This window comes from Aplidium turbinatum, chromosome 17, assembly GCF_918807975.1.
Source record: "Aplidium turbinatum chromosome 17, kaAplTurb1.1, whole genome shotgun sequence".
In the NCBI taxonomy this organism is placed as follows: domain Eukaryota; kingdom Metazoa; phylum Chordata; class Ascidiacea; order Aplousobranchia; family Polyclinidae; genus Aplidium; species Aplidium turbinatum.
This window is the reverse complement of record NC_137488.1, coordinates 19462118-19485897: the sequence shown is the minus strand read 5'-3', so window position 1 is coordinate 19485897 and position 23780 is coordinate 19462118. Positions and strand designations below refer to the sequence as shown.

The 23780-nt window shown below is 36.9% G+C and overlaps 2 protein-coding genes across 2 annotated transcripts; one reads left to right on the top strand and one right to left on the bottom strand.

Annotated features, from left to right (window-relative positions):
• Positions 1-1785: 1785 nt before the first annotated feature.
• On the bottom strand, positions 1786-2835 carry LOC145786838 (histone H1-like). The gene has a single exon (XM_082598578.1). The coding sequence runs from the start codon at positions 2723-2725 to the stop codon at positions 2147-2149; it is 579 nt and encodes a 192-aa protein (XP_082454704.1). The 5' UTR covers positions 2726-2835; the 3' UTR covers positions 1786-2146.
• A 7702-nt stretch (positions 2836-10537) lies between these two features.
• On the top strand, positions 10538-11550 carry LOC145786735 (histone H1-like). The gene has a single exon (XM_082598462.1). The coding sequence runs from the start codon at positions 10647-10649 to the stop codon at positions 11223-11225; it is 579 nt and encodes a 192-aa protein (XP_082454588.1). The 5' UTR covers positions 10538-10646; the 3' UTR covers positions 11226-11550.
• Positions 11551-23780: the final 12230 nt, after the last annotated feature.

Below are 23780 nucleotides of genomic sequence, written 5' to 3'. Positions count from 1 at the left end.
AACAAACAAATAAACAACATATATTTAGGCTATAGCTTTATTAGCCCACATAGCTTTAGCTGATATATTTAAGATTTGTATGGACAGTTGCTATGAAGATCGGCCATGGTGCGTTATCAAGAGTGCTGATGGTCGTAAGGGGAACACGTCTTGATGCGTTTAGCTCATAGCAAAGAAGAGCAAGGCAGGCAAAGAAAACCCCACAAAGAAATCCTACCACGGGCAAAGCCATTTCAAGTAATCAGTAATCATTGCCTAATTTGCGTTGAAACATCACAAAACCGCTCATAGTCAGGAATGACAGCACATTCGGATTTTTTTAAACTTAATAACTTATTTCGGTCTCAAGCCCGGTTTAACGTTCGCGTTTTGTCGCTTCTACTATTTTTTAGACCTCTGCCGTGTTGACGTGTATTCTTTTCGTTGTGATGTAGCCTAGGGGCATCTACAATCCCCAGTTGTAATGGTCAAAAACAACAAAAAAGCAGCAACTGAATCGATAACGGCATCAGCTTCACTTGTGAATGTGCACTACAACTTCAAACCAAAAGATACCAAACAACAAAATAGCTGATCAAAATATTGCAATCAATGGTTCAAAATCAAGTTATAATTTAGTTTATAGTAAGAAGCAAACGTTAAAATTTATTTCTTGCCCGATGAAAATTATAACTTCAAACCCGGGCCTCAACCATGGCGACCTTTATGTACAGGTCATGCCAAATAAGTGCAAGCTTCAAGTTTAATTGGAGGCCGCGGTTGATAGATTTAGTGAGGATTTTTAGTTCCATTGCTTTCATTTTGAGCCAACTTACTCTGCCATGACATTGTTGTTTAAGCTTGATGAATTTTGCCTACCAAACGTGGTAAACATAATGCCAGACTTCTCGAGTTTAGCCGAAAAACTGGCAGTCCTGAAAATCAGTTTGAACTGAGAAGTTGTTCGCGGACGCATTTTTAAATTGAAGAACTACTTGAGTCCAAAATACAACTTTTGAGATAAATAAAGCAAGTTAAACTTCTTTCAACGTTGTTAAGAAAACAAATTAATAGTTTTTTTTTCTAAACCTTCAAAACAGTTGGCTAGGCTAACACTCACAACAGTATTCAATAAAAGTTATAATTTATACTTTTTCCACTTTTGTTTCAACGTTGTTTAACCTTTTACTTTTATGCAAACGCCAGCGAGCGTTATAGCAATTAGCAACGTTAAGCCATTTTTATAATAATATGTTGTGCGGGAACAGGTTTTGACCATCATCCAACATATTTTTGGTGATGCAACTTAATTTCCACAAAATGTGACGTAATAAGTAATTCTACAACTCAGGTTTTCAATTGCAAACTCAAGAATAAACAACAATGGTTTGTAAAAAAAAGAGTGGTTCCTTTTGGTCCCTTTTCCTAGTGTGTTTTTAGATTTTTTTATTACGGAATGGTGATCGGATCACTTTATCAGCGTTAATTGAGCCTTGTATTGTTCTATTCACTCTTTTCTGCGGTAGTATCGAAACAAATGAATGCATAGTGGGTTACTCCTGGCATGTGGCTCTAGAAGGGGGGAGGAAAGGTTGAACCTGTGCTCAAGACGATTTTTCGAGTCTAAAGTTTTACTTAAAATGCCAGAAAGCTTGAGCAAGACACTTCGAATTCTTTGCTATAATGCGTTTGCACCTAAACCAAAACAAAAAACAAACCTAATTTATATTGGCATGTTGAAAACAATCCCTAGTTGTTTGAGGAAAGCTGCCTTTTTCTTCAATGTTTTCACCAGTGACAACTTCCTCTTTCTTCTACGCAGTTTATTTATTTTAGGAGAAGTGTATTTCGTAGAATTTGGTTAATATAAAAGAAAAAACAACAGTTTCAAAATAGGCTTTCATATGTACAGTACATACTACATATACAATAATCATGTCTTTCAAAACAATAAAACATCCAAAGAAATGTTCACAAGCGTCCACTGAAGTAAAAAAAAAAGGTTATTCAAACTACTTTGACCATAAAACTCCTTTGAACACCGCAATTAAGTAACTTGGAACGTAGAAACGATGCTGTTGTCAAAGTGGACTTCAGCTCTTCTGTACAATCGGCGCGGGTCGCTACGAATGTCTGTGACGTCATCGACGTTCGCATTGTCAAAAAGTTACTTTTTGGTTTTCTTGATGGTTTTTGACTTCTTTTGTGGAGACTTCTTGCTTGTCTTTTTCGTTGCAGTTTTCTTTTGTGCTGTTGTTGCCTTTTTGACTGTAGTTTTCTTTTTCGGTGATGATTTTGTAGTTTTGCTGGGTTTCTTGGCAGCTGCCTTCTTTTTGGCTGGAGATTTACTTTTTTTGGTCTGAGCGCTTTTCTTTTTCGGAGACGCTGGCTTCTTCGAACTGGATTTTTTCTTTTCCGATGTTGATTTTTTTGCAGTTGTTGATTTCTTTACACTTTTGGGTTTTTCTTGAATGTTGATTTTGAATCTTCCAGTTAAACCAACTCCTCCATATTGAGTTGAGACAATCTTCTGAGCAGCCAACAAGCGTTTGATGCTCAGGTTGACTTGAGTGTTGACATTATCTCCAACCTTGTAATTGGCTTTCACATGACCAAGAACAGCTTGCCTTGTGGAACCTTTCCTTGTTTTCAGTGCTGTAATGGCAGCAAGTACCATTTCAGAAAAGCTAGGGTGTTCTTTAGGCTTTGACTTGCCTTTAGCCTTGTTGTCTACTTTAGCAACCATATCTTCTTCGATGCTATCAAAAAATGAACTGAAAAATGTCACAAAGCAATTCACGTACGTGCGCACTCGCTTGCTGTTGTTCAACGCAATGTTCAGCCACTACTTTGTGCTGGTGCGTTATAAATCGAGCCTTCCGCCTCGATTTCAGACGTCCGCGAAACGGTAAATAGTTGGAAGAAAAACGCTTGCCGCGCTTTGTTTAAGCGTCATCAGTTGTGCTTTTTAAGATGTAAAAAACTTAATTTTTTCAATGATCTCTGGGTGTACTTTAACAAATTTTACATTTTTGGAATTTGCTTGTATTATGCTTTCTCATGATTTAAGTTTTACTGAATTTCATGAATATTTTTAATGTGCAAATAGCAAACAAAATAGACCCACTGAAATTAAGATATTATTGTTGCAAAACATTATCATATTATGTATTTATTTTTCAAGAAAGAATATTTTTTTTCTCAAATTGGAAATTTTATCTTCAACTTGTATGTCTGCTTGAGCAATGTGGAAAAAATCAATGTGTTTATGTAAAGATTTTGAATTCAAATTGTCGTTTCAAAATGTCCACTAAAGCACACTTTTACTATAAATTCTGCGACAACTTGATTTGATGAAGATTGAGGCAGCGACTAATTATATTTCAATATTTGTTAGATTTTAGCAAAGTTTACTCAAAAAATTACAAATAATTCTTTGTCATCCCTGTAAAATCATAACTTGAATAAAATTTTGATGTCAAAAACTGCTTTTCTGGACGAAAGTTCGTTCTTAATGCTGATTGCTATGAAAAGTATGGAACTAGCCAGCTAGGGCTGCGACCAAGCAGGTTTATTCAAATTTTAGGGAAAAAGTTGTGGAATTGAAGAAAATTGTTTTCCAAAACTTAAAAATATCTATAAACAAAGCAATTTATGTTAAAAAATTACAAAAACCGCAAACTATGAAGAATTACAACATAGTTTTCTATACAGTTTTGTAGCAGCTGTACCAGCTACCTACATGTGATTGTGCACAAGGCAGTAGGTAGGCCACATACATAAAGGAAGCTGGAACTAGAGTTGATCAAAATATCTTATACAAAGGTTCAAACACAAGTGACGACCAAGTTCACACCAAGAAAATATGTCAAAATTATTTGTTTGGTGCAAACAATCTGTTGTAGAGATTCATGCAGTTGATTCAGTTCCCAGAAGTAGGCTACTAAACATTAGAAATCTAAAGAAAAAGGAATGATTGTCATTCGGCAGTGTGGCTTAAGTGCATAACCATGCCAGGGGATACTTTGTGGCATCTTGCAAAAGAAGATATTCCTCTCTTCCGCAAATGAGTCAAACTTTTCAAATATTTTGTACTCGTTTATATCCCTGGTTTATATTCACAATTCAATTCAACTTCTACATGAAAAGGCCTGAAAACATGAATGACTCTGTTGAATCAATTTGTACAGCCAATAAAGACTCTTCTGCAAGACTGCAAAGATAAAATGTAGGTCTTTTAGTGAACAAGAACTCAGTGACATTATAAGAACAGTTTTGCTAACTTATGTAAGCCCGACGTGTAGGCTTACTTGAGACGTTTGTGTATAGACGCTAGACAGCCCACTGGAAAAGACTGTTTTGTCACGTGTTTCTTAAAACCGAAAAAAAACATGCAATGTTTCTTGGTTTTGCAAAACGTTTTCACTCGCTCAATCGCATTGTATTAACGAATGGCCAATTTATGATTAATCAGATGCATGGGACAAATGTGAAAATAATGGAATAATCCGAAGTAAACCAGACTAGTTCTCAATAAATTAGTATATCCCGATGTTAATAGAACTATAGGCAGAGTTGCCATCTACATGGACCTCAAAATAAGGACAACCGAAAAATTAAATTCTCATACGAAACGAAACAAACCTTAGAATAAATCTTTGTATTCGTACAAGCCATGACGTATCACATGCCATACTTTTTTGCGAGAAACAATCTGCTCCAACAATTCCTTGACTATTAAAGTCCTGTTGCTCAACACAACAAACAGTGTATCAGCCTCATTTTTGTACAAAAATGAGGCTGGTACACTGTTTGTTGTGTTAAGCAACAGGACGAGACTAATGACAGGAGACAGTCAACCGCTTCAAGTGGACAGTTTGCTGGGTGGTTCACTAAAAGCAGAAAAGTTTTATTAGTCAATCATTCAGACCAGTGCAGTGGTTTAGATGCTGTGAAATTATAGCATGTTTTGCTTCCTACCCAGGCAGCAAAATCCGTCATTTTTACATCGATTCAACGTTTGCAGACGTTAGTTGAGGCTTGAATTGATTTTCATGCATTACTCTTGATCACAAATGAGTCTGCGAGGGAGCGTCAGACATGCACATTCATTGCATTTCTATGTTTTTAGTTATGATATATGACATCACAGATCTCTTTGTTTGCTTTCTTTGATGATGTCACAAAATCTCGGCGCAAAAACATGTTGTGGTATGTTACGCAACACTGGATGCCAGAGGAAAAAGAGAGATGTTCTGTAATTGTTCAAAATAAGACAAAATAAAAACTCAAGTAAAAGTACAAGAACATTTCTTAGAAATAAGGACAGTAAATTTTTCTATACTATTGCTCTTCAAAATAAGCAAAAATTTTAGAAATAAGGACGGTGTGGCAACCTTGACTATAGAAAAACTGTTTTTGCGAAATTTCTCTGAAAAACTATACACGATTACATCAAACTTCGGCAAAAAGAAACCATTAAAACTTCTATTTTAAACCAAACCGTGTAACTGCAAGTCTGCAACTTCCATAGAAATCTAGTAGGCCAACGAAGCTCTGGCACTAGCAATAGCCTGTGCTAGTCAAATCATGGTTCAACATACCTCATGGTTATGAATATTAGGAAGATAGAGTGTAATAAGAACAGCGTAGAAGAAACAACACTTTTGGGAGGTTTCTCGCTCGGTAGGACCCCGGTTTGTGGGCAGGCTAGACCAGATAGTCACAATGCTACTGCCCCACAAACAACACAGCAACATATAATAGAAATATTTAGTCTATTATTTATCTGAGGCCGTCGATGCCTGGTTCAGGCAAGGCAATTGAGGAAGTACGGTAGAAAGCGCAGGCTACATCTTATACAAAAAACACAATTTCAAAAAAATTTAATGAAATTTAAATTAACTCAAAACTTGCTTAAAAACATTCTAGTTTACATTATTACGTATATTATTTATCACCATCAATATATACAGCGCCCAGGAGCATAGTTTGCGTTATGGATGTTGCGCTTCCACTATATGAAAGCTGTTACAGTAGAATTCGCCTATAGTGACACCTGAAGGGACCGCGGAAAAAGTGTCACCATAACCGAAGTGTCACAATAGCCGAATTCTACTCAACTGTTGCGTATGCAAACGGGACTTTGCAACAGGTGTCACTATAGGCGAAGTGTCACTATAGCCAAAGTCACTGTAGGCGAATTCTACTGTATTATTAGCCTATTATAGCTGTAGGACTACAATGTATGCAAAAATGACTAAAACAAGGTGAAGTTTGTCAAAAACGTTAGTCCAACCAAATAATTTCATTCTTTCGACTTCGCTATAAACCTAAACTTCAATCTATTTTCTCTTAGTTAGAATGTTTGCTTTCCCAGAACTCTGTTGACCATTTTATCGAACTTTTGACAGTAGAAACACGTTGAAACAACACAAACGTACAACTAGTCTGACATGGATAGGTCAAGTCTTGAGTGTACTGTACACTCTTATTTTTTACATGAACTTATCATTACTCAAGTTTATAAGTTACCAAAGTTTTAATTAAGCACATTTTTCGATTGTGATGTTTCTGCTAACGTCGAAAAACAATTTCAATCGAGTCACGTCCCACCAACGTGATTTGCAAATGATAAAGAAAAGAAGAGAAAACCAATAAATTCAATTCAAGTTATTTTTCTTTGTCAGAATGCAAAAGAAATGATATTGTGAAAAAGAAATACAGTAACAAAACTAACAAAAGGAAAAGGTGGCAAAACCTTAATGGTTTAAGACGTGCATGAAAGGATCTAATATTGCGGTATATGCATCAATAAATATAGTTAAGCACGGCCACCAAACCTGATACTTTAAAATAAGTTGATGAATTAGTTAAGAATCAGTCGCCTCCTCGTTCCTGGAACAACTGGAGCGCCAATTCTTAAAGCAATGAGAACACGACTGAACCCAACATCACAAAAACAAACTAATATACACAGTTACACACACATATTGAAATTACGTAACGGACTATCAAAACAAGGACTATTTACAGATTTCATACAGAAATAAAGTGTTCGCAGCAACGATATTAAGTAGCCTATATATTGCAGAACAAATACATAATATGGCAGCTCATTATCAAGATAAAATAGTTAAAAAATCTTTGTTTTTTAAATTAATTTCCTGCGCATGTAAGAGCATAAGAAGCATGATGATATAGCAGCGTGTTTTTGGTATTTCTAATAAGAGTTGAATCATCTTTTATAGCGTCAATGAGGGATGGAGTGTTTTTGGTATCGCTAATGAGAGGTGGAGATTCTTTGGTAGTGCCGATGAAGGATGTAGTGTCTGAGTTGTTTCAAGCATCTTTTCCAAACCAACCTAAATAATAATCTTACGAAAAGTCAAGCGATCCTCTGAACGAACATAATAGCTTATAATAATCAGGGAGTAGTTAGATGCAAGCTGGTAGTAACATAGTGATATATTCTTATCTGGCAAATATTAAATTATACAAAATGGTATAGTAGCTTATTCATGGAAGAGTAAAGACAGTAATCATCATCCTTATCCGGTCGGGTGTAATATATAAGATATACGTATAGTAAGATATGTTAATGTATAATATAGTAATATATGATATGTAGGATAAATTTACAAAAATGGCATTTGGAAAGGCATGCTATGCCAGGATATGGTGCAACAATCAATAATACAGTCAGATAATTAAAGAGTTAATTATCTGACTGACAGATAAAATTATCTGACTGACAGATATTATCTGACTGACAGATATTATCTGACTGACAGATAAATAAAGTTTTGAAAAGAAAAAAGCTACAAAAAAAGAATATTCGTTTCAATTAAGCGAAAACAACATTTCTTCCGTTCGTCTCGTTTAGAACTTATCAGACCAGTGCCGGGTTGTTTGGTTAGTTGGTTTTGAATCTTTATCCTCGGACTGACAAAGCCTTCATTGCTGGTTATTCCGGGGAGTTTCGCATACTTGTAGAGGCTCTTGACGCAGGCTCTTGATGTAGAGGCTCTTGACGCAGGGCCGGTTACTGAGATTGGCAAATTGAAGTTTCCGATTGTTGAAATGTTGTTGCCGGGGAATTATCCCATCCATTAGGTGCCGCTGAATGGATGGATCACCTGAGGCGGATGGATCCACCTTGGTGTACGTGAGGATTCGATTTCAACAGAACACGACAATGTGCAGGTCTACATTAATCCGAATTTGTAAATACACTGTAAATGAAGTTACATTTCTGTGTTTTAGGGGGAGCAATCGCCCATCTCTGGACCAGCCACTGTGCAATTTTGCCTACTATCTTCCAATAGTTTCGATCTCATGGTTTCATTTGTGGCAACAGCACCAAACAAATTTCAAAACGAGACGAAGAGCATCAAGAGCTGTAAGAGGAAATTTTGTTTTCTTTTTATTAAAACTAAAAAGAAGCAACTCTTTTTCCTTGCTTGCTTTTTTCTTGTTCAAACGCTTATCTCTCGCGTTTGTTTTTCACTCACTCTCAATCTACGTCACTTAGAATATTGCGTCATCACGTAATTGGAGTTGTTTGTGAGATCACAAACATGGTCATATACAAATCAGCAAAAATATCACAAAACATTTCCATAATTTCATTAAAAACCTTTTTAACTTGCAAACTAGACCGATAATTGCTTTCTTCATGCAAAAGTAACAGAATGTACACTTCAGGCTTGACCAAACCAAGTCAGAAAAGTTGTACTTTTGTGTCGTTTCAACGTGCTTTGACCGTTATGACTATAAATAATATTTGATTTCATTTGTCATTTCAGGTCAAAACTATTTGCAGGTACAAACAGGGGCTTTACTGCAGTATGTATGGGGGCGAAACTCACAAGCAAGCTGAGTGCTATGAGCGGACAACTTATTGCTAAGCTAAGTCGTTTTTGCCAGTTGCGGAACAGTATTCCAGTTTTAGTACATCACCCAGTCCCGTTTAGTGTACCAATTTTCCATACACTTTGGCATAAAAACAAAAAAATAATTTTAACATAAGTAGTAGGTTGTACTCACTTAGTTTCTTTCGTCAAAGTTTATTGCTCACACCTAAACGTCTGAAATACCTTTTTCTGACTTTGGGATTCATCTCAACATAACCTATGTTGAAAAAAGTATAATAAAAGCGTTGTTAATTGAATTCGTATTTATCAAAGGCTCTACATTTCATATTTGCATGTATTTCGTGACGTCTATGTATCGTATTGCATGCAATTACATGTATTGCATATCAAATGCTCAAACGTGTCGTCATATAGATGTTGGTTGTACAGTAAATTTTAACGAGCCTATACTTTTGAGGAGATTGTGTTTTAGGCTGTAGAGTAAAATAACACCTGGCAATTTTCTGCAAAGACTACTCGTACTTTTACAGTCATTCACTTGAGTCGCATTACTGTACAGAATAGCAATTACTTATTTACACTCCAAGTGTTTAGTTATTCTAGCAACTGGTTCAACTGCTTGAATCTCTACAACAGATTGTTTGCATAAATCAAATAATTTTGACATATTTTCTTGGTGTGAACTTGGTCGTCACTTGTGTTTGAACCTTTGTATAAGATATTTTGATCAACTCTAGTTCCAGCTTCCTTTATGTATGTGGCCTACCTACTGCCTTGTGCACAATCACATGTAGGTAGCTGGTACAGCCGTTACAAAACTGTATAGAAAACTATGTTGTAATTCTTCATAGTTAGCGGTTTTTGTAATGTGTAAACAAAAATTGCTTTGTTTTATGAATATTTTCAAGTTATGGAAAACAATTTTCTTCAATTCCACGACTTTTATCCTAAAATTTGAATAAACCTGCTTGGTCGCTGCACAGCACTAGCTGGCTAGTTCCATACTTTTCATTGCAATCAGTAATAGTTCGAACTTTCGTCCAGAAAAGCAATTTTTGACATCGAAATTTTATTGAAGTTATGATTTTCCAGGGATGACAAAGAATTATTTGTAATTTTTTGAGTAAACTTTGCTAAAATCTAACAAATATTGAAATATAATTAGTCGCTGCCTCAATCTTCACCAAGTCAAGTTGTCGCAGAATTTATAGTAAAAGTGTGCTTTAGTGGACATTTTGAAACGACAATTTCAATACAAAATCTTTACATAAACACATTGATTTTTTCCACATTGCTCAAGCAGACATACAAGTTGAAGATAAAATTTCCAATTTGAGAAAAAAAATATTCTTTCTTGAAAAATAAATACATAATATGATAATGTTTTGCAACAATAATATCTTAATTTCAGTGGGTCTATTTTGTTTGCTATTCGCACATTAAACATATTCATGAAATTCAGTAAAACTTAAATCATGAGAAAGCATAATACAAGCAAATTCCAAAAATGTAAAATTTGTTAAAGTACACCCAGAGATCATTGAAAAAATTAAGTTTTTTACATCTTAAAAAGCACAACTGATGACGCTTAAACAAAGCGCGGCAAGCGTTTTTCTTCCAACTATTTACCGTTTCGCGGACGTCTGAAATCGAGGCGGAAGGCTCGATTTATAACGCACCAGCACAAAGTAGTGGCTGAACATTGCGTTGAACAACAGCAAGCGAGTGCGCACGTACGTGAATTGCTTTGTGACATTTTTCAGTTCATTTTTTGATAGCATCGAAGAAGATATGGTTGCTAAAGTAGACAACAAGGCTAAAGGCAAGTCAAAGCCTAAAGAACACCCTAGCTTTTCTGAAATGGTACTTGCTGCCATTACAGCACTGAAAACAAGGAAAGGTTCCACAAGGCAAGCTGTTCTTGGTCATGTGAAAGCCAATTACAAGGTTGGAGATAATGTCAACACTCAAGTCAACCTGAGCATCAAACGCTTGTTGGCTGCTCAGAAGATTGTCTCAACTCAATATGGAGGAGTTGGTTTAACTGGAAGATTCAAAATCAACATTCAAGAAAAACCCAAAAGTGTAAAGAAATCAACAACTGCAAAAAAATCAACATCGGAAAAGAAAAAATCCAGTTCGAAGAAGCCAGCGTCTCCGAAAAAGAAAAGCGCTCAGACCAAAAAAAGTAAATCTCCAGCCAAAAAGAAGGCAGCTGCCAAGAAACCCAGCAAAACTACAAAATCATCACCGAAAAAGAAAACTACAGTCAAAAAGGCAACAACAGCACAAAAAAAAACTGCAACGAAAAAGACAAGCAAGAAGTCTCCACAAAAGAAGTCAAAAACCATCAAGAAAACCAAAAAGTAACTTTTTGACAATGCGAACGTCGATGACGTCACAGACATTCGTAGCGACCCGCGCCGATTGTACAGAAGAGCTGAAGTCCACTTTGACAACAGCATCGTTTCTACGTTCCAAGTTGCGTATTTACGGTAGAAACAATGCTATGTTCAAAGTCGCTTGCAAGTTGAATGAATTAGATTGTATATTTGTTTTTACGCTGTAGGCCTACAGTTCACATAAACATTAAAAAGATGTTTAGTTGAGAAAAAATTTGTATTTACTTTTTATCAATATTTTTATCACTTTATGGCGAAGGCATAGTTATTGTATAATTTTATATGTATGTACATATGAAAGGCTATTTTGAAACTTTTCTTTCTTTTTATATGATTCTGATGCAACGAAGTAAAAAGTATTGAACTGCAAAAAGTAAGCGACTAAAGTAAAAGACATAGTACGGTATTGAACCTAACAATTAGCAAAATGAACAGTTCCAGATGGCAAATCAGTCCTTTTTTACAGTCAAATGTAAAAACAGCTGATTTGCCAGGTCAAATTGCTCAAGGACAAGAGAGGCATCAGACTGAAGTCGTAATCAGTTTCTTTTCTCATTACTTCGACGTTTGCAGATGTTAAAGCAATGCAAAAAAGTGTTCTGGTTGCATGCAGATCGCAAGTGTGGGAACCTCCTAACCATTTGGTCTTATCCTTCTTGTTAGAAGAAAAGAACAATGATACATTTTTGTTCTCCGGTAATCAAATAGGCTACCGAACTTGTATGCTGCCGTATTTCACGAAAACATTGTTTTTCAACTACGCTATGAAATAAAATTCAAAACGACAAAACTCAGTTGGTCACAATGTTTGCTTGCAAAAAAGCTTCACGGATATCGAGAACAACTATTTTTTTTCAGTTCAGTTGTTTTTGATCCTTGCTTCCCTGTAAAATGAATCTGGTTACCAAGACCTATGAGAGGGGGGTACGGAGGCTACGGCGTACCCTTGAGAGCCCAGGGCTGGAATTGTTGGGGGGCCCAAAATTTTGATTTTATAGTTTACTCGCAAAATTATGTTAGTTAAAATAAAACCATCCAAAGCGACTAAGTTCAAGCATAAAAGTTGTTATTCTTTAGTCCCGGATGGCAGGTAATGTAGAAAATGGGCCCGGAAAGGTAATTGAATGCATTGCGGTGCCCAAAGTGGTAATTTAATGCTTCACGTACAAAAATGTTTTGTTAAAAACACCCTAAATTAAATTATAAAAGTTAGTTATTTTCCGGGGGGGGGAGGAGGCATAGTGTAGCAAAAGCAGGTTGAGAAAAACCCGGACTTTAAAAAAACAACCCCCTAGGTTTTTGTTTAAGAAAACCCGGGTGTTTTTGGGCTGTTTTGTGTTTTTAAAAAACTTTTCGAAAAAGATAGTTTCACGCTTATTTCAATTCAAAATAAATTTCGGAGCAGAAGCCGGAGTAAATACTTTCGGAGCAGGAGCGCAGCCGGAGTGAAAAAGAAAGTGACAAAAGGTAATGTAATGTAGCAAACATAAGTAAGTAAAGAAAGATGCGTATATAATCGATTTTTTTCTAGCTTGGCGATATGGGCTAACTTTAATCCAAAAATAATAACCAAATTCGTAAGTGCCATTTAACTTATAAAGTAAACCCATTTGTGCCGAAAGTGAAAGTACTTAAAAAAATTTTCGGAAAATTTAAATATTGCATAATTATGACCTAAAGAACATATCACAATTATTTTTTTCCTAATTGTGTTTGTACTTTTTGAGAAAAAACCGTCCTATATATAAGACTCTAGGCAAATCCGTTATCAAATTTCACAAGTTTCTTGTGCGTAATGCTTAAGCGTTATTACATTTTAGTTATCGTTCAAAGTGATAAATCGGAAATGTCTTGTTCATGTCTTGTCATGTCATTATTGTCATCGTCATCGAGCATTTTATTAAAATATAAGTTCAAAAAATATAAAGATGAAAATTAGCAAAGTAACACAATATCACTGAAACAAGTCATTGCGGAATATGATATTGCTTGAAGCATTTGACATGCAGACCGACATCACATTTTTTGCATCTTGTAGTAGTTTTTGCATGACAATAGGCGCATCGAGTTGCGTGGTAAAATTATGCTAAATTCAGTATAACCTTTCTCATTTACCTATGCGACCTAGCCTACCTCAATCAAATATTTTTATTCCCACTAATGCAGTGCCTAAGCCTATATTGTAATTCTTATCTCAACAACTCAGCGTTCTGCCATTGCTTTAATGAAGGTGTTCACAAAAAAAACAAAAAAAATTATCTGAAATTATCAGTAAATTACAATAATTATGTTATTGTTCTTAAACAAACACGACTAATTTGACAAGCTTGATGGATTTCACAGTAGGCCTATGCATATTTTTACTACCAATAACGTTTAAGATTAGGCTACTGATAAATTTTCAAGCATTTTGCGTTTTTTGAAATTTTTTCAATTATTGCTGACTTTGCTGTAAACACTAAACAGCCCTTTAAGCAGAAAGCAAAATACAAAGTTTGGAATTTTTTATGGTATTTTCATTTGATTTAATTATTTTTCCTACTGCGCGTAAGCGGCAGTGTAACTCAATTGATAAAAGCATCCAACTGGTATCTGAAGGTATAATTATAAGCACGGCGGTTACCTCAGTGGTTTGATTCTGGATCAAGAGGTTGAAGATTCGATACCTACTGCCGCTGTTGCAATTCTAGTCAGTAGTCATGCATAACTTACAAAAAGTTGTGTCCCTTTACAGTATATTATGTTCGATTTTTCGTCATGTTGATGAAAACAGTTCGTGCTGCATGGGATGGGGCAGCGCTAATCAAGAAAAAAAATTATCGTTATCGGCGATAATTTATCGCTTAACTTTTTTTTGATTTATCGTTTATCGTTATCGCTTTAGGCATTTTTCGTTTATCGATTATCGTTATCGCTTAACTGAAAAATGAGTTATCGCGCCCAACACTGGCCACTCCTATCATCATCAGCAAACAACCTAGCTCACTTTGTAATCTTGTATTGTTTTTCGTTTTTTTTTTTTTTTGCATATGCTGGTGATGCAAAATAAAAGAACTTCTTCTTCTGATATGCACTGATTTTTCAACACTGTTTAAGTTTATTTGTTTACTGTTTTAAATCTTCGCCTTTTTGCGCTTGCTCCTCCAGCAGTGAGGAAATTTAATTGGTTAATTTTCACAGCATGGCAAATTTTCAACTGCTTATTGTATTTCGGTATCAGGTACGTTTTCTACGCTTTTTAGACGTCTGCTTGGCTTAGTGTCACAATTTCTTTCTATCTCTTACCAGGAAAAAGACTTGGAAAGGTTCAATGACGTAGTTTAATGGGTCAAACCGAAAAGCAGTCAATTAAATGTCGAATAATTCTACTAGTGAAATGATAATCTGACTTCTTGAAAAACTTTAACGAACGGCTCCTCAAATAACTCTAATTACTGCATCAACTACCAATCCACAACTCATAGCACAACTCTCATAACCAACTCAATAATAATCATCATAATAATAATCAACTCATCATAATAATCAATCATAATCATTACACAAACTACACCACTATTTATATAGTTGGTTGTTCAGTCCAGTAACTTCGAGAAGGTGACGTAGTATTGCATCACACGAACTCATCGTCGGTCACGTAGCATTGAGATGTAAACAACAGAAGTCTCTAGAATGTCACGTAGGGCTGAAGGTTGTAGAAAACACGTTACATAATACAGGTTTCGTCATCAGAGGTTACTTTAGGTCAATACCCGATAATAACACATCGCTCAAAATTCCATAATGAAAACAACACGCTTGTTGAAGATACAAAGCAAGCCATCGCGAGGCATTGCACCTTGATTGTGACATACGCCCCCCCTTAGAATATTGTTGCAAACAATATAACAACACAATCAATACAAAACACACTACAAAACAATTAATTACTCAATAAAACAGTTCTCATTAGTCCATCGTTGCACGATCTACCAACGATAGCTTTTCTCAAAACAATAGTCACGTTTTCTGCGAAAGTTTCCATCGTCCTCAATGGGTTCAATGCACCGGCGAGCAAGATGACCCATCTTCTTACATCGGAAACACCTCCTCTCCGGACAGTCCTTGGCGAGATGACCTTCTCTGTGACAGTTGTAGCAAGCCTTTTCATCAAAAGGGCAGCTCCTGGCTATGTGTCCAATCTCTCCACATCGGTAGCAGTGGTTGTCACGGCAACGTCTGTTTTCCGAATGTCCGCCGTCAGCAACGCACTCCCTGGCGAAGTGTCCGCGTCTACCGCATCTATAGCAAACTCCAAATGGTCGTCGCCTGCCTCTTCTCCTCGGTTCTTTGCGCTCATTGTATCCATGATCGTGAGATCGTTGCTGATTATCTGCAGAACAATCTCGAGCAAAGTGACCATTCTTGCCACAAGAATAACAAGTAACTTCAGAATTTCTCTCAATAACATTTCCGATTATAAGATCAACTAAAGAGTTTTGTAAACATAACGCTTTCACAGTCCCACTACAATATGGTGTTTCGATGTCTATCATCGCTAACGGTCCTTGAATTGAAGTGTTATTTATCTTTATCACATGGCCAGTTTTTCCCGTTAACTGACTATCTTTAACCAAATCTCTCCTCACTATTATACCCGTAGAACCAGAATCACGTAAAACTTTTACCTTTTTGTTTCCAACTTTTCCATCTACTACTGGCAGGTAATCTTCAGGTATTAATTTTCCGCAAACATCTTCATCCGGTTTCTCCTCCTCAAGCGTGGGTTCAGGAATCATTAACGCACAGCCGCATCGATAAACGTCCTCTGTGTTTTTCTCATTCTTTCCAGACTGATTGGAAAGAGAAAACGACTTGTCCTTGCATTCCTTCGCTTCGTGTCCTTGCCTATTGCAACGATTGCACCACTTCCTCGATTCCTGATGATTTCTGTTAGTCTTCCTCCGGCAGTTAACAGACTTATGACCTAAGCCATTACAATTAAAACAACGTACTTCTCTTGGAACCGCACCTCCTTTAAAATTATTTGTTTGCTCTTCGTCATTATCGCATGGCAACGTTTCTTCAGTCGACAACTTCTTATCATGAGCAACTAAGTAGGCTACTGTTCTGCCACACTGGCTATTTCTTCTAGATTCTTTGGACTTCTCTCCATTAAATAAACAGACAGATCTTTTGAACATGAATCTGTGAATTGTTCCTTAACTATAAGGTTTGCCAATCCGTCCAATGATTGTTCGGCCGCCGAAAGTTCAAACCATTTTAACAAAAGGTTTCTTAAACGTTCAATAAATTGACCTGGGCTTTCGTGCCGTTCAGGCTTTGCCTCACGGAATCTTTGACGGTATCCATGCTCGGTAAAATTGTATCGTTTTAACAGAGCTAACTTCAATCTGTCGTAGTTCATGGCCTCTTCTTGCGAAAGTCTTGAATATACATCAAGAGCTTGTCCCGATAATAACATGCTTAGCTGGGTAGCCCACGTCGACTTATCCAATTTGGCTATTGTAGCATATCTTTCAAATCTTAACAAATAACTATCCAACTCATCGTTTTCTTCAACAAATGATGGCAAATCTGGACGTCTAACTTGCGCCACAATAACATTTCGAGCATTATCATTAGTAGAATTAGATCGCTCACCAATGTCCAGCTTTTGTCTTTCTAATTCAAGTTTTAACTTTTCCAATTCATATTGCGCTCTTCTTTCTTCAGCTTCTGCTTCGCGTTGCGCCCGATTCTCTTCGGCTTCTGCTTCGCGCTGCGCCCGCTTCTCTTCTGCTTCAAGTTGTGCTCGCTTTTCTTCAGCTTCAAGTTCTGCTTTCCTTATTTCACGAGCAGCTCTTCTATCTTCTCTTTCGTCAGCTTCTCGCTGAGCTTTCTGGTCCATTATCTTGTGATACTCTTCCATCACAAACTGAGACTTCTCATTACCAGTCAGCCCCATTCGTTCAGCCATGCTCCCTAAGTCTTCAATCATCTCATGTTTGACAGTATCCGCCATCTTGACATTAATTTATTATTCTTTCAATAAATCTTCGGTATTCTTCGGTTTTTCGGTTAATTCTTTTCGGTTTATCCCGGACGAGCCCCCAGAATGTCACAATTTCTTTCTATCTCTTACCAGGAAAAAGACTTGGAAAGGTTCAATGACGTAGTTTAATGGGTCAAACCGAAAAGCAGTCAATTAAATGTCGAATAATTCTACTAGTGAAATGATAATCTGACTTCTTGAAAAACTTTAACGAACGGCTCCTCAAATAACTCTAATTTCTGCATCAACTACCAATCCACAACTCATAGCACAACTCTCATAACCAACTCAATAATAATCATCATAATAATAATCAACTCATCATAATAATCAATCATAATCATTACACAAACTACACCACTATTTATATAGTTGGTTGTTCAGTCCAGTAACTTCGAGAAGGTGACGTAGTATTGCATCACACGAACTCATCGTCGGTCACGTAGCATTGAGATGTAAACAACAGAAGTCTCTAGAATGTCACGTAGGGCTGAAGGTTGTAGAAAACACGTTACATAATACAGGTTTCGTCATCAGAGGTTACTTTAGGTCAATACCCGATAATAACACATCGCTCAAAATTCCATAATGAAAACAACACGCTCGTTGAAGATACAAAGCAAGCCATCGCGAGGCATTGCACCTTGATTGTGACACTTAGCAATAGCATGTACTGTATTGCTTTTCGTTGTGATGGCCAAAATTAAAAAACAAAACTTGTCTGAACATTTGGCAAGTTGGCAACACTGGATCAGAATTTTATTTTTAATCTGAACTGATGAGTGATGATGTTGATAAATCTGATCTGTAACTTTGTCTTTTGTGTCTCCAGTGCAGTGATTGTCAACCAGTGTTCCGCGGAGCACTGGTGCTTTGTGAAAGATCATCAGGTGTTCCGCAAGAAATTTGTTAGTTTGACTAGTGTTCTATGGAACACCGAAAATCACAGGAGCTTCGCGTTTGTCTTCTGCAATTCTTTCTGAATATCAACTTTATGAACATGAAAACAGGCCCAGATGTCGCACTAACAATAACTAAAAGTGAATGAATTGTTGTTGTGTTGTTTATTTTATTGCATCATTATAAATTTTGGTGCTTCATAAGATTATTTTAATACATAAAGTGTTTCGTGACTCAAACAAGGTGAAAAACACTGCTCTAGTGCATGGATGAAGTGAAAAAAGTAGATTTGCTATGTACGGTAGATGCTGAAAATACTTATGAGTGATTTTATTCGATTTCGAGCTCATTTTTAAGCTTTGTTGTGTAACAAGCAAAGTTTCAGCTTTCAAATTACATTTATAACTTAGGTAGTTAAACTTTTGGAGCTGGTATGCATTGTATACCGGTACTTGCATACCAAAACATGTGGAGGAATTCACCAAAACATGTAGAGGAATTGACCAAAACATGTGGATTGAAGTGTGTGAACAGTAAAGCAAAGATAAAGTAGTTTCACCCTATATGTTTGGTGGAGTCCTGTCTTTGTCATGAGTTACCAATTGGGGAGGACTTGCATAGTATACCAGCTCCAAACTTTTTTACCTCTAGTTTCTAAGACATTGTTAAAAAATGCACAGCCTTTGTTTAGTCATAATTTCTACTATCGTATGTACCACTATCTTATTTTCATGTTATGTGTTTAATAAATAATAATATAGTAATAATAATGGTGTTGCAAGCACAGTAGTGTTTTTTCTTCATGGTAACTTACGTAGCAAAAAAAATCAAAATAGAATACTAACAAGGCAGTCAGTTGCTTGTATGACAGATAAACTGATGATGATGATACCTAGTCTATTTAGTTAATTTCCTATCCTTAGTTTCACTTTGCAAGTGTTCATACATCATAAATTGGAATTTACCAAGAATATAGGGTGAAGTAGCTGTTTTGTGTCTTAACCACTTTCTTTTTGCTTTACTAGTTTCTAACCCCAACCGAAACCCTCACCTAACCCTCAAGGTTAAGGTTGGAAAATAGTAAAGTAAGGGAAAAGTAGTAAAGTCTTATTTTTTTTGTATAAAAGTTTAAATTGGCCTTGCACTTGCAAAACTGTGTTAATAAGACTATTTTGACAAAAAAAGTTTCATTTTTTTCTCTCTTCTAGGTTTGGTGGCTGTACAATTTTAAGATAGCGGTGGCATTGCTTTATCGATATATGATATATTTTAAACCTTAGGGTTTTGCCATCTTTCCCTTTTGCTGGTGTCGAATTTGTATGTTTACTTTTCCGTTTTATACATGTTTGCACCAGCAACAAAAATTAAATTGAATTGATAAAAATTTAAAGTCTCATAGGTTTTAAGAGTGCTAAGTGTGTTGTGTGACATTTTATCCAGGCCCTTACTACTTACTAGTTACCACAAGTTGTAATGATAAACACAACACCAGCCACCAAGACTTACTTAAAAATGCAACAATGCATAGGCCTATGTAATGTATGTTGTCAGTTGTGGTGGAAGAATGAAGCAACAGAAAATGTTGTTTCTACCATGCCTCAGTCATCAGAATAAGCATGGGGTTGGTCATCTATCACCGTTCAATCTTTCCTCTGTGTAACGTACTGTCAGTGTGTATTAAAACATACTAGTATTAACGGGTCTGCTACTATTCGGTGAGTCCAATTCGGTGAGTCTGATTCGGTGAGTTCCTAATCTCTAACCCCTAATCCTAACCCCGAACCCTAAAACGGCAATGATAATTAGGCTACGGTACCCGATAATTAAAAAAAAAATTAAAAAAATCCCCCGTTAAGGGATCGGACTCTCTGAATCGGACTCACCGAAACGGGCCATTCCGAGTATTAACAGCGTTTTTTGTTGTGGAGTGGACATAGTTTTAGAAGTGTAAATAGACGAATGTGATTTAAAGTTCATTATTTTTTTCAGCTTAAATCTGAAACTCCCTCCTTTCTGTGTTTAAATGTCATATACAAGTTCACCTGTTCACACAACGGGGACTGTACAATGTACATACATTTCTATGTTCACGTGACATTGGGCCATAAGAGTTAGGGAGCATATGCAGGGGTCGATCTTAACTTTTTTTTTCACTAGCCCACCGGACTAGTTGCTTCCCGTTTTCACTAGCCCACGCGATTTTTCACTCGCCCGACCAGTTTACTTACTTTTCACTTGTCTGATGACGTATTAACAATAGCGATAACTACCCAGCTAACACTCAGCGTTAGACACTTTGTAGTAACGTTGAATCAGCATTTCATCACGATATATCAACAAAAAAACGTTAATTTCGCTAACTGCTGCTTGTTGGGATGCTGGCTTCGTGCTGGCGACCTGCAGGGTTGCCAACCTGTCTTCACCAAAAAAAGCCAGCAAAAAATAGCTGAAAAAGCCAATTAGTATTCATCATCTTAATCCATCGTCGGTTTGTTCCCCACTAGTGGGGGTGGCCGGTTGTTTCCGCGCAGCAATTGTCTTAATCCCTTTTCTCCATTTCACCCTGTCCCTTGCATCTTCCTTCTTCAGTCCGACTTTTTTAAACTCATCCTTCACTTGTTGTTTCCACGTTCTTCTTGGACGACCGCGTTTCCTCTTCCCATCTACCTTTAGATCTAGTGCCTTTCTAAAAAAACTTCCTTCCTCCCTCCTTATCACCAGGCCTGGAAAAAATGGGGAATCCGGGAATGACATTCCCGGGAAATTTGTCGGTTCGCGGGAAATTTTCACCGTAAGAATCACGTTACTAACGTCTTTCATTCACCGTCAACGTCATCGTAACTTGCTGACACACATTGCAGTTCCGACACTGATTCGTATCACTGCGTATTTATGAGTTAGTTATACGTTTACGAAAGTAAGTTAATTTTGGGTTGATTCAACGTTCGAGTCAGCACAAATCGATTTAACTTTCCCGGCGGGTTATATTGCGTAACAATGGCCAATGAGAAATTTACATTTGTTTGTTTCACATTAATTCGACATCTAGCGACGTTGAATTATCATAAAATAAGAAAACGTTAATTGCTCAACCAGGTACGGTAACAAATTAATAGCTTCCTGCAAGAAGATTGCCTCGATTTACGTATAAGCTAACATGATTTCGGCACAATTGGGACACTGGGAGCAACACAAAGTCTGTTTGATAAAGAACTAGTCAGAATCGGTATCATCAGATGCTGTTTCAGCTGGACGAGATAACGGAAAGCATGGCGCGATAAGGAGTAGATGGTTACAATAATTTGACGTCTACTGGCGTTAAATCAATGCAAATAGGGTGATATTTCTACAAAAGATTCAATTCTTCCAGCTGGGCACCCGGCGAAGTAGGAAGTAACCCAAAGAAAACATCCTGCAATAGTAAGATTGAATCAACATCCTAGTCTGGTGTAGTCTAAGAAAATTAGTTTTTTTTGTAATCTTGTGGTCCTGACGCGCGCTCGTGTGGCGTCGGCATTTGTATTGCTGACGCTAATGCGCCATTCATGCATCTGCGACGCTAATTTCGAAGACTGGCTGTGCTAGATAGAACAAACAACAAGAAATCGTCACCATTTATGTCCCGGTAATGTATTTGTAGTAATTTTGCACGGGCAAAACTTTCTTGCGGTTTCTTTGATTGACAAAAACAGCTGTTTTAGCGTCGTAATTTTGATTTTGTCGTCAAACTAATTAAAGCGTTTCGTTATTTTTCGTGTAGCGGACTGGTTGTTTTGTAGGTTACAGAAGTAATTTTCGCAATTTCTTGTGTTCTCACTCAGCGAAACTTGTTGTGCATTCAGTCGTTTGGCCGTTTTTTGTGCTATATGCCTATATCGCTTTTCGTAATTGGTTATTATATTCATGCACATTGCACATACTATCAACCCGTTCGAGCATGAAGTGTTGTTATTGTCAACTTGTCAAGTACGTAACAAGCGGCTCGTGATGTACGGTATTGTTTCATGACATTGAAACGGTGGTCTTTGAGTCAGTGGATCTAATTTGTGAGCATGCGGCGTCTAATTTATTAAGCCTAGCCTATTGTTGTTCCAACTTATTCCGATCAAAGTGGGCACATCAGGCACAAACAGTGCGACATGCCTGGTTACGAATAAAATACGATATCGAGACTGTTTATTGGAACTATGAAGCTACAAATGGCTGTCTATAATATATTTTGTACGTGAGGCTTTTCGCCGGAAAACTGTAAACGGTGTAATTATGACGTTATTATCGTGATTGTAAGCCGCGGGAAATTTTTTCGCTAAAAAACAGATTCCCGGGAAGCTAAACATTTTTTCCAGCCCTGCTTATCACATGTCCATACCATCTTACTCCATTTGCCCTTGCCAGTTGGTCTATGGTCTCTCTCATCTCTAGCATATCCAACAATTCTTCAGTCCTTTTTTCCTTTCTTGTTTTCACCCCACACATTGCTCTCACCATTGACCTTTCCGTTCTTCTCAGGATTGCCAGTTCACTCTCTCTCAATACCCATGTCTCGCTACCATATAGCATTGCAGGCCGCACACAGCTCCGATATACTTTTCCTTTCATCCTTAGTGAAAATTTTCTGCCATACAACATTTCCCCACATTCCCATACACATATAAGAAGTGCACAACCAAATAGTGTCCCACCGAACTTACCCAGTCCCACCGAAAAGCCTAATTTTTCCGGCTTTTTTTATTTAAAAAAAATCAGCCAAGCGAGTTGAAAAACAGCCAGATTCTCAAAATCTGGCTTCAAAAAAGCCAAATTGGCAATTTTGGCGACCTAGCGTGCTCACTACTACCGGTACAACGTGTCATGTCAAGCGAAAATGCGAGAAAAAAGTAGTCACGTGCTCAGTTGACCAACTTCGCAGCCTTCTTGGTGCAATTTCGCCTCTGGCAAGCAAATTTCTGCAGTATTTCAGAGTGAGAGTGACGTCGCCAATCGCCATTTTGTAAACCAAAACTTTTCATCGGCGAATATTTTCACTAGCCAATCGGACTAGTACTGCAACATTTCTACTAGTTCGCGCAAATTTTCACTAGCCATTGGCTAGCGGACTACCGCTAAGATCGAACCCTGATATGGATTTATCTGCTCTTAACAGAAAAAGTGTTATTAAAGATCGTATGCTCAATTGTCAAACTTTTTCAAACAATAATTTATTCCTGGAATCTTTTAAAATTGTACGTAAAAAGTGTCATCAGATTTGATACTAAAATCCAAGAGGCTTTGCTCATAAAATCTTGCAATCCTCGCCTCAATAGGCAGTTGTTTGCTGCAGGTGCCTCCTGTCTGCTAAATGTCTTCATGTAATTTTGTGTCATTGATTTACATTGTTTTTTCCTAGTTAATTAAGTGGCATGTGATTTTGCCTCTCCTCTACCTTGCTGTTTCATTCTTATGTATTTCTTTTTTCGAATTTTGTGTATGCAGATAGATCAGTTTTGTAATTTCAGTTTATGAAGAACATCAGTCAGTTGGTCACTTGATAAGGGATAACATAAGTATTGTGTATGGCCGAAAACTTTTGTAATTAGTTCATTTTCATGT

Coding starts and splice junctions, on each gene's coding strand:
- LOC145786838 (XM_082598578.1), bottom strand. CDS start 2,725: ATGGTTGCTAAAGTAGACAACAAGGCTAAAGGCAAGTCAAAGCCTAAA.
- LOC145786735 (XM_082598462.1), top strand. CDS start 10,647: ATGGTTGCTAAAGTAGACAACAAGGCTAAAGGCAAGTCAAAGCCTAAA.